Raw genomic sequence first — 13,730 nt, 5'->3', positions numbered from 1 at the left:
AACTCCAGAGCCCGCCCAAAGGGAGCAACAAGCACTGCCCCTCCGGGGAGAATGCAGTGCTTTCAAACCAAGCAAATAAATAACCAGTACATTTTCTGGGTACTTTCCTTCTCCCGTCTCTGTAAACACTCCCACGGAGGAAGATGGACGTGGCACAAAGGGGCCTTTTTGGACCCCACTGTGGTTCTGTTCGTGGTTGGCCACTACACTCACAAGGTTTTCTTTCTTATTAGGAATAAGTCTTTCAGTTTAAAGATAGGCTCTGTGGTAAGCGTTCAGGACTCTTGGAGACCATGGGGGCAAATCCATATGAATTTAAGAGAAAGAAGAGCCTCAGTTAAAGAAAGAAACAAAGTTAGGAAAAGGAAGAAAGGGAAGCCGAGTGTCCTCAGGTGCTGTTTGTGCACAGAGGTGTGTGGGCTCGTGCCTCCTGCAGTGCAGTTTCTGAAGAGCAGCAGGGGCGTCACCCTCACCCAGGAGCTTGAGAGGGATGCACATTCCGGGGCCCTACTCCCAACCTACCAAATCGAACCTTCTGGGTGGAGCCTATGAATCTGTATTTTAACAGTCTTGTCAGTTGATTCTGATGTGCTCAAATTTAAGAAGCGTGACTCGAGTATGTAAAGGTATGCATTTAAATATATTTGCCTATCAGTTTAAAAAATAGTATCTTAGTTCTGCAAGGGTAGAAGAATGCTAAACATTTGAAATCTGCTCCCAAGTAACCCTCATCAAAACTTATCAGAGGGCATAATATTCACTAGAAGAATATCCTTCTTTCAGAAACAACAGCCAGAAAAACCAAGTCCTTCAAATGTATGTATCATAATCCCTTTATTCTACACTTGCAGCAAATAAACAAAACAAAAAGATGAAACTTCATTTCTCTTTACATCTGTTCCACCAGATAACCTTTTGCTTTCCTGAAAATGTTCACATTTCAGAAAGGAAGCACAGTGCAATCTGGATAACCCAAAGGCAGGAAACAATGGCAAAACTTGTGCTAAAAGTCACAAAAATATAATCTTTATTTGAAAAAACAAAGAGGAGAAAGATCATTTCCAGGACATCTCAGAGAAATAAGACTGCAGAAGACTTCCACTTAGTCATAAGCACTGTGGGGTGAATGTATCACACTCTGAGGGGAGAGACCATAGGTTTGCAGTTGGGATTTGGGGAAGCAATATACTAAGGGCATACAATCCATGATGTTCAGAGCCTTATAAAAGATAATACTGACTAGCTTCTGAAAATAGTTCACAGAACTGTGACCACATAAATGAAGAGACAATGAATATATCTTTCTTATTATGTCCGTACTCTTACTGAGAAAAGACATCAACCGGCTTCAACCTGGGTAGGACTGGGAGAGAGAGATGTTGACATAACTAATATTCAAAAGAGATATGAAAAGATAAAGGAATAATTGGCAAGCCTTACTCATAGAACTAAATAATTCTTCTTCTGCCCAAGCATTAAAGAAGAAAGACATGGTACATGGAAAGTGATCTTGAGCCCTTTCTTACAGTCTTTCAATTGCAAAACAAAAGAAATGATTAACAAAATCAAGTTCAGCTCTAATGTGATCCTATGATAAATGAGAGGCAGGAGGCAGATTACCAGCAACCAGAAAACAAAGCTAATCCTGGACTCTCTGGTTGTCCAAGACTTCTGTCCTCTCTTCTTATTCTGAGCTCTCTCCAGCTCTCCATGCCTCTCTCAATTCTGCAAGCCCTCAGGCGTTATCTGTAAGCAGTCACACCAAAACCTTTGACTGTGTGGATCACAAACTGTGGTAAATTCTCAAAGAAATGGGAACACCAGACCACCTGACCTGCCTCCTGAGAAATCTGTATGCAGGTCAAGAAGCAACAGTTAGAACTGGACATGGAACAACTGGACTGGTTCCAAATAGGAAAAGGAGTACGTCAAGGCTGTATATTGTCACCCTGCTTATTTAACTTATATGCAGAGTACATCATGAGAAATGCTGGGCTGGAGGAAACACAAGCTAGAATCAAGATTTCCGGAAGAAATATCAATAACCTCAGATACACAGATAATACCAACCTTATGGAAGAAAGTGAAGAGGAACTAAAGAGGTTCTTGATGAAGGTAAAAGAGGAGAGTGAAAAAGCTGGCTTAAAACTCAACATTCAGAAAACTAAGATTATGGCATCCGGTCCCATCACTTCATGGCAAATAGATGGGTAAACAATGGGAAACAGTGACAGAACTTATTTTAGGGGGCTCCAAAATCACTGCAGATGGTGACTGCAGCCTTGAAATCAAAAGACAATTGCTCCTTTGAAGAAAAGCTATCACCAACCTAGACAGCATATTAAAAAGCAGAAACATTACTTTGGCAATAAAGGTCTGTCTAGTCAAAGCTATGGTTTTTCCAGTAGTCATGTATGGATGTGAGTGTTGGACTATAAGGAAAGCTGAGCGCCAAAGAATTGATGCTTTTGAGCTGTGGTGTTGGAGAAGACACTTGAGAGTCCATTGGGCTGCAAGGAGATCAAATCAGTCCATCCTAAAGGAAATCAGTCCTGAGCATTCACTGGAAGGACTGATGCTGAAGCTGAAGCTCCAATACTTTGGCCACCTGATGTGAAGAGCTGACTCATTTGAAAAGACCCTGATGCTGGGAAAGATTGAAGGCAGGAAGAAAAGGGGACGACAGAGAATGAGATGGTTTGATGGCATCACTGATGCGATGGACATGAGTTTGAGCAAGCTCCAGTAGTTGGTGATGGACAGGCAAGCCTGGTGTGCTGCAGTCAATGGGGTCACAAAGAGTCAGACACGACTCAGTGACTGAACTGAAGTGAAATGGACAATGAAGGTAAAACTAAAATCAATTCAGTTTCTCATTAGGAACGGGGAAAGAGAGGTGAAACTAACTGAAGCCAAGAGGCTTTCATTAGTCCTGACACATAGAGAACTGAGTTGGTGGCAGTACCCAACCAGGTGCGAGCTCATACTGAGTGTCCCCACCAGATCTTCTGGACTCGGCTTCACTATTTTCATAATATTGGCACACACACACACACACATACATGTTTCCCTCAGTCCACTGGATGGGACCAAGAAATCCAGCTATGCCAAAATTTTAGATCTGAGGGGTAGATTTCCGTGGCTACCTTCATTATGGAGAATAACAAGATTGTAAGTTCATGCTGCTCTCACATTCCTCCCACTGACATTAATGATACCAAGGAGATATCCAGTGCTTCACAGACTCTTATGTGCAGACAAACCACCTGGGGAAAATGTTCAATGCAGATTCCAACTCAGCAGGTCTGCGGTGGGACCTGGGATTCTGCATTTCTGACAAGCTCCTTGTAGATACTGAGGCTGCTGGTGCCCAGATCACAGTCTGGGGAGCAGTGAACATGAAGATACTGAGAATTAGAGGAGCAGATCCAATATTCCTTGTGAAAAGCCAGTGAGTGGTGATGGCATGGGCAGAGAGCAGGTGATACAAAGCCCTACACAGCAACCAGGTGGGAAACGGACCACAGTCTCTCCTCTCTGTCCAAATTACTGCAGACACACATTAACACACTGAACGGAAAACTGCATATAAGGAGTAAAGGGACTCACAAGGTGGAAGGTAGTGGGAGGCAACATGAATTTTGCTAATATATGATAAATACCATTTTGGAAGGTAGAAGGAGGCAACATGAATTTTGCTAATATATGATAAATACTATTTTTCCCTGTTAAATGTTAAAATAAGTGTTAGTCGCTCAGTTGTATCTCTTTGCAGTCCCATGGACTGTAGCCTGCCAGGCTTCTCTGTCCATGGAATTTTCAAGGCAAGAATACTGGAGCGGGTTGCCATTTCCTTCTCCAGGAGAACTGGTTAATGCTCATAGATGTGTGTTTATTGATTCTTTTCTTTCTTCATCATTTCTCTGGTTACCTTGTTGAACTCTCTTATCTATTCAAAGAGTTTCTGATGGCTTTTGATATTCAGGGTACACAGTCATCTGCAAATAATGAACAAGGTCTTGTCCTTTTGTGTTCCGGGGACTCATTTATTTTTCCTTGTCCTGTTGCATCCAGGGTTTCTAACACAATGTTAAATTCCAGCTTACTGAGACTATGTGGCTAAGGCATTTGCAAATGTTTAGATCTAAGCTCTTGGAGTCAGAGACCCTTAACATTCCAATGCCTGCTCCCTTCCAGAGTGAATTCTGTCTCCTTTCATTATGGGTTTCGGTGGTGCTCTGTCCGTGGGGTGCTTTAGACTTTGGAACAATGAGAGGGAGAGTCCTTAAAAGTCCTATGGGTGCAAGGTGCTGGCAGAACACTCTCTGTTTGACAGCCTTCTTTAAGGAGACATTCTGATTTCTGTCTAGTTCTTCCAGTTGAGTTCACTAGGACAGAAAAGGAAGAGACTCAGGGCAGACACTTGATTAAAATCAAAGGCTTTACTTTCCTGGACTTGTAGTCTTGTAGTTTCTGTGACCTAAAGAAATCCAGAATCCTACCAATTCAACTAGCCCCACCCCCAAATTGAAAGTGCCTCCTTACTGTTAATGAAAAGCCAAACATAAGCAAATGAATACTACTGGCCAGTGTAACACTGATGGATAAAAGCTACCAGGGAGAAAGTATTTAAGAAAGAATTTGGATGGCAGAGCCAGAAAGTATATGTGATCATCCCTTTTAAAATTATTATTTTTTTGTCATGACTTATAAGAATTACAAGAGTAGTTACTGGGTAGGTCTACAAAAGTCTCCCATACAAGGAAGGGGATGAGATAAGGACCCAGGAATGCAGCAGGCACACTGAGGACTCCAGAACCGTTTCTCCATTTGAACAGTGCAAGTGCAAAGCATGTTGAGTCTCTGCTACATTCAGCAGACGGCTGGTACCAGCTTCAGCCCAGAGCACACAAGAGGCCTTTCTCCAGGAAGCGGCAAGCTGATGATGTGGTAATCGTCTCCCCACCAAACATCTTCCCTCTTTAGTAGAAAGCAAGATTTTTGCCTATCTCACCAAAACTTAAGATGACCAATGACCCAAAGTACACGTAAAGCTGAGAGAGATAAAACAATACATTTTTAAAAAGAAGCAGAAGATGGGGAAAGGGTCAAGGAGGCAGAGCAAAGCAACTTAACCTCTGAGCAACAGTGGCATAAGAATGTGGATAATATCTGGGTAAAGGTTATGAATGTAGTATCCGCATAACCAAAAACTAGTGGAGTGAAAAAACTTGAAATGTTTTAAAGTAAAATAAGTATTGTGGTGTACTGAAAGGATTACTTCAAAGTAGAGGCACCTGTGCTGACACATGGGGGACCCTGTCTCTCCTGCATCCATGCTTCCAGGCTCTGCGTATCGTAGCTTCTCAAGTGCAACCCCACAAATTGGGAGCCACTGGGCCCTGAATCGGAAAGAAGTGAGAAGCCCTTCAGCAAGGATGTGCTATGTGTCTTCAAACTGGCAAATCAGTCTGCCTGCTGCTTTTTCGTGAGGCAATACCTTCTACCTGGCATTATATTGTCTATCTTAACGTTTTGTCTTTATGTGGTATAATGGGTATTATCAATTGTTTTGGAACAAAAACATACTGTCCATCCCTCATTTAGAGTCTTCTTATTATTTAATGTGTTAGGCAAAAAGTGTATTTCCATTTTTTTGTATTAACAAGAGCTTCAATGGGTTTCACTGAAAACACTCTCTTGTACATGTAGAGAAAAAAAAAAGTTAATTTTAGTTTTCATAAAAATTGGAACATTTATGTGTTCTGAAATATATTTCTCTTGGGCTTAAGCAAATTTTGTCAACTAGTTTTAGTTGTTGAGTGAATCACGTTCTAAAATTAGTTCTGAGCTTGTTACAAAAATAAAAAGTAAAAATTTAACCTGTCATCCCATTGGCCTAATATGCTCTATGCTTTCACCCAGGAACTCCAGTGTTGTGCTTGCTATCAAAATATTCTACTCAAACCTACATATTTTTCTTACATGCAATCCATTAAAAGACAAAAATAAGGCTTTCCCAGTCCATGCAAAAGTATGAGAAAAAGTTAGCAATGGCGAATCCAACTATAGGGTGGTAAACTCAATCCATTCTCTATTTCTTACAATAGAAAAAAAAATAGATAAGTACCTTAAATATCATCTTGTAAAACACAGACACATTTAATTGAGTGAATATATTATCAAATTCACACACATACACAGACCCAGAGCTACACATCACAGCAAGAAACCAACAAAAAAGCAGTGTGCAAAGCCAATGAGGAAGCGCATGGGCACGGGGGGGGCAGCAACTGATTTTTGCACCTGGTAAAGCCATCATGGAAAGATCAGCAGGTCAGAAGCAAAGCAAATGGGGGTGCAGGATGCAGGCATGCAATGAGGATGCTGGAGGAAGCAAGCCACTGCACACAAACTGATGGAGTTAATGTATGAAAAAGCTTACTTCATTTAGAAAGCTCACTAATTGGTCTACCGTTAAATAATCAGTTTTGTCTCCATTGCTGAAAAGAAATTTATTAGAAAAAGTAAGTTTTGGTATATGATGCTACAGGAGGTACGATTTACATGTTGACATTTGTTGACGATAATCCTAAACTTATTTTTCTAAACCTGAAGTAGTGGTGAACTCTTAAAATGGCCAGAGACTGTTTGTAAAGAAAAAAAAAAAACAAAACACCCAACAACAGCAAAGGCAAGAAATCACTCCCCTTAACTTACAGAAAATATCTGCAATCCTTCTTTTGCATTATCCAAAGGCATTATTATAAAACAACATGTAAGTCATCCATTTGAAATAATTGGAATGAATGGCCTTTTGAACAACATAATAACATTCCAAATCGAATCTAGTTAGTTCACATAACAGGTTAATACCTAAAGGAGCGGGTTAACATTGTAGTAGTTAGTAAAGCCAATGCAGGGAGAGGAGGGGGAGTTCCAGGTGCTGCAACCGACTTATGTAAAAGTTTCTCAGAAAATCAGAGTGAACTTTTACACCAGATAAACTAAGGGGTGAAGATGTAACCCTGACTAGACATTCCTAGATACTGTCAACATATTATATGAAGATATTAGGACAAAAAATGTTTTTAAAGTCTAAAAGAGCAAGGATAACTTCGATGTGACACTTTCTCATAAATGGAACTTACATTTTTTTGAAAAGATCCTCTATATCTGTCCGAGGACAAATCTTTTGTGTCAGTTCATAGAACTTTTCATAAGTAAATGCGGCAGGCTCAATTTCGTCATTCTGGAAAGAATAGAAGCATGTCATAAGTCAGGCACTGTTCTCTCTCCTTGGAGGATCTACAGGTTCATGAAGCAGAGTGATGACTGCTTGTAATCCCAGGGTTTTCATCTCTGACTCTTCCTGATAGGAGCCAGAAGGTCCAACCATCGGCCAGACCACTAGCATACGGCGCATGGAAAGGAGTGTTTCTAGTTACCATGCACCCATGGTTTGGATGTTCAAACACTGGCCACAGCTGGGCTTGCTCTGGGAGATACTCCATAGAACAAACACAAAGAGACATTTCTTCCTCCTCTCCTTGAAGGAAAAATGCAACTACTTGCCACAGGATGCTGACTAAATCAAACCCAGTGTTTTCTTATGCTTATATTGTGAATTGTTACAGGCAACATAAAGGGAGTTCTCTAAGAGTTGACTTTTCATATGAACCTTGTATTTCAGGTAGGATTTAAGTCAGCAACAGCCTAAATCTTTCTTGCGGTTAATGCATTCACTGCAACTATTTTATTTTTTAAATTTATTTCAATGCAACTATTTCAAATCCAAAGGGCCACAAACTCAAATGTTCTGCTTGGGGAGAGGTGCTTCCCAAAATGTCACACAGCTGTCCTGAAGAACTGAATTTATGAGCCATTTTTCATGCTGACATTGTGCATGGTTCAGCTAATGTTGATGGGCTTCTATAAAATAAGCTTTCAATAAGTTGTGTGAAAGAGCAGCCTGCTGTCATATCCTTTTCTTAATAAAGTTGACAGGAACATTTGAATACTATACTGTTTAGGTTAAAATGCCCAGAAAACAAAAGGAAGGAAGGATAGAAGCACAGAGATTAAAGGAAAAATTAACTGTACTATATGTGACTGAACCTAATTCTGAATCTAACTGAATCAGATTAATATAAACAATCTTACTTATTACATGAGGACAAAAATACACAAAGTGGTTTCAGAAAAACGTTATTAAATTAATGAATACCTTTCCACTGGGAAGACCTAGCTCCTTGAGTGCTTGAAAGATCACCTTTTCTGTTTTCCCCGATGCAAAGGTTCTAGTAATACTAGGGCAGAAAAGGGAAAAAAAAAGAAGTTGCTATTAATTCTGTTTTCTCTGATGCAAAGATCCCAGTAAAACTAAGGATGGTGGGATAGAAGAGAAGAAAAAGGAAAATAAAATTACTTCTCATTTCTGGGTATTTTTCACTTCCCAAACTGGCTCCTGCAATGGCCCTCTGCTGACCAGAGCTGGTTGTGCCAGTCAGGTGACTTGATTCTAAGACAGAGAGTCCCCGGGGCTACTTGTGAACATACACATCCAGGATCCAGACCACTGGACAACCACAGTAATAAATTTTGATCCTATCAAACTGCTTTCTTAGGAAAAAGGGATGTGGCAAATGGACCAGCAGCTCTAGAATGGAAGCTCGTGGTGACCTGGGGATAGGAAGGAGGCCCCTTAGGACCTGGCCCATGCCTGGGGTCATCCTTTCCTGGCTCCATACTGCAACTGACATGCATTATCAGACATATTTCATTTGTATGTTTTTTTTGTTTGTTTGTTTTACAAGCCAAGCACCCGTGAGCTACTCTGACATGTCAGCTGCCTCAAGGATTGGGGACTTCATTAAGAAAGTGAAAGATATTGGGGAGAAAGGAGGCAGGGGAACAATTATTCAGTGTTTCAGCAGAATCTTGGCACTACCCTGATATGTGGTATTTTTGAATAATGGTGGTGCCTTTGAACTAGTATGGTGTGCATCAAGGCTAGGAAAATGGATAACACCTATTTTCGTGAGCGGAGGCCAGCTCCACGGGCGAGCACTGACCGGTCCCCCTTGGTCAGGGGGAGAAAACGCCCCTTCCACTGCAGCGACAGCCTCAAGGAGAGACTAGAAGAACCAGCTACAGGCCAGTGAACTGCTGTGCATTCATTCAAAACCTTACTGCTTCACACTCAGTCTAAGAATACTTCAAGAAGTGCACTATTAAGAGTGTTTGAGACAACTGTATCCAAACATAGGGAAGCCTATGAATTCTCTTTCACAGACCCGCAGACATGGTGGAGCATACATGTGTATTAAACCAGTTTCCGGGCAGAGGGTGCTATGGCCACATTTTCCCACTTCTCTAGAATTCATGGAATTTTCATACACTGGATTAAGAAGTACTTTATCTGCCCTTTATAATGTAGGGGAAAGTAGCTGTTCATTTTGTCATTTTTGAAAAAGAGTATGTATGTGTTAGGGCTGCCCAGGTGGTTCAGTGGTAATGAATACGTCTGTCCACGCAGGAGACTTAGGCTTGATCCTTGGCAGACAATGTGGTGTGGGGAGACGGTGCGGCAGGGAGGGGAAGGATCTGCAGGAAGAGAATACTGGCTGGGGCTTGGGAAAATGACACGGAACAGAAAGCAGGACAAAGCCATCTCTCAGGAGTAGGAGGTTAGGAATTTGTGGGGGACAGAGAAACTGAGCCGGAGAAAACAGCGTGTCCAGGGCCACGAAGGAGGAAAATCCATGTGGGAAGACATCAGTGAGGGCAAAGTCAGAGCCCAGAGACATGACTGTTGAGAAGATAATAAAGGCAAGAGCTGGGAACTTCCTGGATGTCCAAGTTAGGACTCCAGGCTTCCACGTCAAGGGATATGAGTTTGATTCCCGGTCAGGGAATTAAGATCCCGCATGCTGTATGGCATGGGTGGGTGCATGAATGGATAAATCAATAGAGACAAGAGGTGATGTGATGGCCAGAAGGGCGTGTTCTCAGGCCCATCTTTGCATGAGGGGACAAGAGAAAACAGGAGAAGGAAGGGTCAGAGACCATCCCCCTGGAGAGGAGGAGGGGGAGGGGGCTGCCTTCTCTCCAGGCAGCTTCAGAGTTATTCCTGGGCCTTAAATGGATTTGGCTTGGGAGTGAGGAGGGTTGTGGAGCAAAGGTGAATTCTCTGAGCTTCCAGAGATGCAGTATTTAGCCAGGAGAAACACACTTGTCACAGGCTGGGAGCATTCAGATAGCATCGGAGGGCATTTCTTTGGCAGGCAGAGTATGCACAAAGGACTGTGATTCATGCAGCCCTTTACGCACCACCCCACAGAACACAGCTCAGTCCTTCATTGCAAAGCGGCGTTCAGTGAGTGAGTGTCTTGAATCAAAACACACCACCTTTCCCAAAGGAAGTGTAAGAGAAGCAAATACCTGAAAGTGGTGCCCGTCCGGTCCGATTAAATTCCTTGTTCCAGTAGACCTTACAGACAACCAAGACAGCAATGACTCTAGAAGCTGAGTCTCCGTCTGCCCTCAAAGGCTCTACAATCCATCCAGTGGCGTTAACACTAGCTTTGCAGTCAAGGAGGAGCATGAAGGGAAGCCCCACAGATCCAGACCCTCACTGCAGCAGGCTGGGCCATCTATGTGGACACTGGGCTGCAGGGACCACTCCTGAGATCTCAGCCCTCTCAGTGCACACTCTCCTTTGGGACTTCTTCTAGCCGTGGCTGTTGGTTTTAACTCCAGGTTACAAGGAATGGGAAACAGCAAAAATATACCTAAGAAGAGTGACTTTCAAAGCTTTGGTCTGTGTGGGAAGGTAAACTGAGCATGAGTGTGTAGGTTTGGGAGAAAGGCTGATGGCGGAAGAGAAGGTACAAAGAAAGAAAGGAGAAGCGGTGGGTAAAGGGCTTTCTTCCCTCATTCCTTAATTCTTCTTAGACATTAAATATCAGTTACAACCGCCGAACAGGGGCCATGCTCAACCTGATCTAATGACCATGAAGCCAGATCTCCTCTAACGTCACACACACTACACTAATAGTTTCCATTTTAAAACTTCAGAGTGATCGTGATGAAACCACATTTTAAAGTGTTTACTCTTCGTATCCATTAAAACATTCAGAACAACTTCCACCTTGCCCTTGGCAGCTCGTCCACACCAAGATTTATCCGCTTTTCACTGGCTCGATATCAATTCTTCTTGAACTCTGTCAAACTTCCCCAGACCACAGATGTCTTGTGTCAAACACCTGTTAATACTGGCAGCCCCCAGAGTTCATGTCAGAGAGCACTACAGAGGATGACAAAATATCTGGGCTATTTCTGCAAAAAGAAGCGGGTGATAATTCTGTTCGTGAACAGGCTGGACCAGGCTTCCAAGCTTGAGCAGCAAAGGCTTGAGCAGCAGGACGGGTACAAATGACACCGGGACTGCTGGGCAGGAGCGCTCTCACCACAGTCCTGTGCTTCTCCTTTGCCCGTTTCCTGAACCTTTTCTTGGAAGAAAAGTCAGGAGAGCAAGGGAAGGAAAAACAGACCCAGCTCACATTGCTGGTCTTCACGCTGCTATTTGTTCCAAGTTTGGACTTACCACTTCAGTGTGTATGCATCTGACTCTTTGTGACCCCATGAACTGTAACCACCCAGGCTCCTCTGCCGTGGGATTCTCCAGGCAAGAAGGGTGGAGCCAGCTGACATTTCCTTTTCCAGGGGATCTTCTCGACTCAGGGATCAAACTCTCCTATCTTGTGCCTCTGGCGTTGGCAGGTAGATTCTTTACCACTGCGCCACCTGGGAAGCCCTATTACTTCCATGCTTATTTTTAAACAAAAATGCACTAAATATTTGGCAATAGCTGTAGGATCCTGAGATACATTAAAATCAGTTCAGTTCAGTTCAGTTCAGTCGCTCAGTCGTGTCCGACTCTCTGCGACCCCATGAATCACAGCACGCCAGGCCTCCCTGTCCGTCACCAACTCCCGGAGTTCACTACCCTGCTATTCTCAATAGAGCTGCTGCTGCTGCTAAGTCACTTCAGTCGTATCCGACTCTGTGTGACCCCATAGACGGAAGCCCACCAGGCTCCCCCGTCCTTGGGATTCTCCAGGCAAGAACACTGGAGTGGGTTGCCATTTCCTTCTCCAATGTGTGAAAGTGAAAAGTGAAAGTGAAGTCGCTCAGTCGTGTCCGACCCTTAGTGACCCCACGGACTGCAGCCTACCAGGCTCCTCCATCCATGGGATTTTCTAGGCAATAGTACTGGAGTGGCTTGCCATTGCCTTCTCCGTCTCAATAGAGCAAAGGGTTTTAAATAAGATAAGGATGAGTGTGAAGTGTCTTTGCCAACAAACACTGATCAAGAGGGCTAGCACGGCTTTTTGTTTTTAAGATTTTTTCTTTTGAGGTGGACCATTTCTTAAAAGTTTTTATTGAATTTGTTACAATATTGCCTCTGTTTTATGTTTTGTTTGATTTTTGGGCACTGTGGATCTTAGCTCTTTAACTGGGGATTGAACCTGCAGCCCTTGCATTCAAAGGTGTGACGGTTTAACCACTGGACTACCAAGGAAGTCCCTAGCAGGGCTTTTTAAAAAACTTCTAAAGTAAATGCAAAATTGACTTGCTTGTAAGTTATTAAATGAAAAACAGAATCCTACACATAGGTTTGTAAAGACCACAACAGATGCATGAGGTTGGTAACTCTGGAAGCCCTCAACAAAAGGCGAAATAACAAGACTGCTGCCTGGCCTTCTTTACAACGTGCATGCCCCGTGGTTCCTCATTGACACCTCAGCTGTGCCACGTGGATACCTTCATTCATGACTGCTATCATCCACAGAATTAAGGAAAATGATGATCTCTAGGATAGTTCTATTGAATGTGAAAGGATGCTGAGGGAGACGCCCTCGGGGGGAATGCAGAATGGAAGCTTCGAGGCTAGCAGAGAGGGCGGGAAAGGAGAGGCAGAAACGGCCAGTGTGATCCGTGTGCAGCGGCTCCGAAGCTCTTCCCCAAATGCCACACAACGGGCGACCCGTGCCCCTCATCCTGATGGTTACAGCCATTCCGAGACAGGCTCCACCTGGTGGCCTGGGTTCTGCCTGTGGTTATTTGCTGGTTGGTTTCTTTGCGAAAGTATTGGGCAAGAGCTCAACTTGAATGCGAGCCTGGAGAATTCTTGAAGAGTGAGTCGGGGTCCAGGAGCTCATGCTGAGTTCAGGTTCATGACTCTGAATACACTCCTGGCTTCAGATGGGCAGCAGATGTCCCGGGGCCCAGCCCAGCTTTTGCAATTACCACGGAGTGCTAACCGCAAACACCAGACAAAAAGATACTGGGGAGCTGGGTGAAGAACCCCCATCACTCCCACTGCATGGGCTTCCAACAGACCCACAGGCCAGGAGCTGTCCTAACGCTGTGAGCAGCAGAGCACAGTGGGGCCCTCGGGCGGTGAGGCACGTTGGCTTGAGGCTGAAGCACAGGCGCAGAGGCCGTTTCCGGCTCGTCTCTTCACTCCTGGCTCCACCAGGCTGTACTGCCTCTTTCCCTCGTCACTGCTACTTTGGGCAGGCTGAAGGGGAAGCGCCAGTCCTGAAGGGGGTGTGGTGGCAGACAACACACCCAGACTCAGTGGTGCCCACTGGCCCTGGGCACACAGGGCCGACGGAACCCAGAATGAGCAGCAATGTCCAGAGGCATCGCACCTCCTAAGA

The 13,730-nt window shown here is 43.8% G+C and overlaps 1 protein-coding gene across 10 annotated transcripts in view; it reads right to left on the bottom strand.

The window, feature by feature from the left end:
* PLCB4 (phospholipase C beta 4) overlaps nt 1–13,730 on the bottom strand; it is a 489,193-nt gene that overhangs the window by 116,587 nt on the left and 358,876 nt on the right. For all 10 annotated transcript variants that reach the window (XM_088844295.1, XM_088844296.1, XM_055426743.2 and 7 more), the window contains 3 exons: nt 8,228–8,309; nt 7,152–7,252; nt 6,446–6,503 (listed from right to left, as the gene is read on the bottom strand). In XM_088844295.1, the coding sequence (XP_088700421.1) occupies nt 6,446–6,503; nt 7,152–7,252; nt 8,228–8,309 (241 nt within the window). The remainder of the gene's footprint in view (nt 1–6,445; nt 6,504–7,151; nt 7,253–8,227; nt 8,310–13,730) is intronic.

This window comes from Moschus berezovskii, chromosome 15, assembly GCF_049115385.1.
Source record: "Moschus berezovskii isolate FMDL1 chromosome 15, NW_MosBer_1.0, whole genome shotgun sequence".
NCBI classification, from domain to species: Eukaryota; Metazoa; Chordata; class Mammalia; order Artiodactyla; family Moschidae; genus Moschus; species Moschus berezovskii.
Note: the sequence above shows the minus strand (reverse complement) of the source record. Positions and strands in the feature narration are given on the sequence as shown.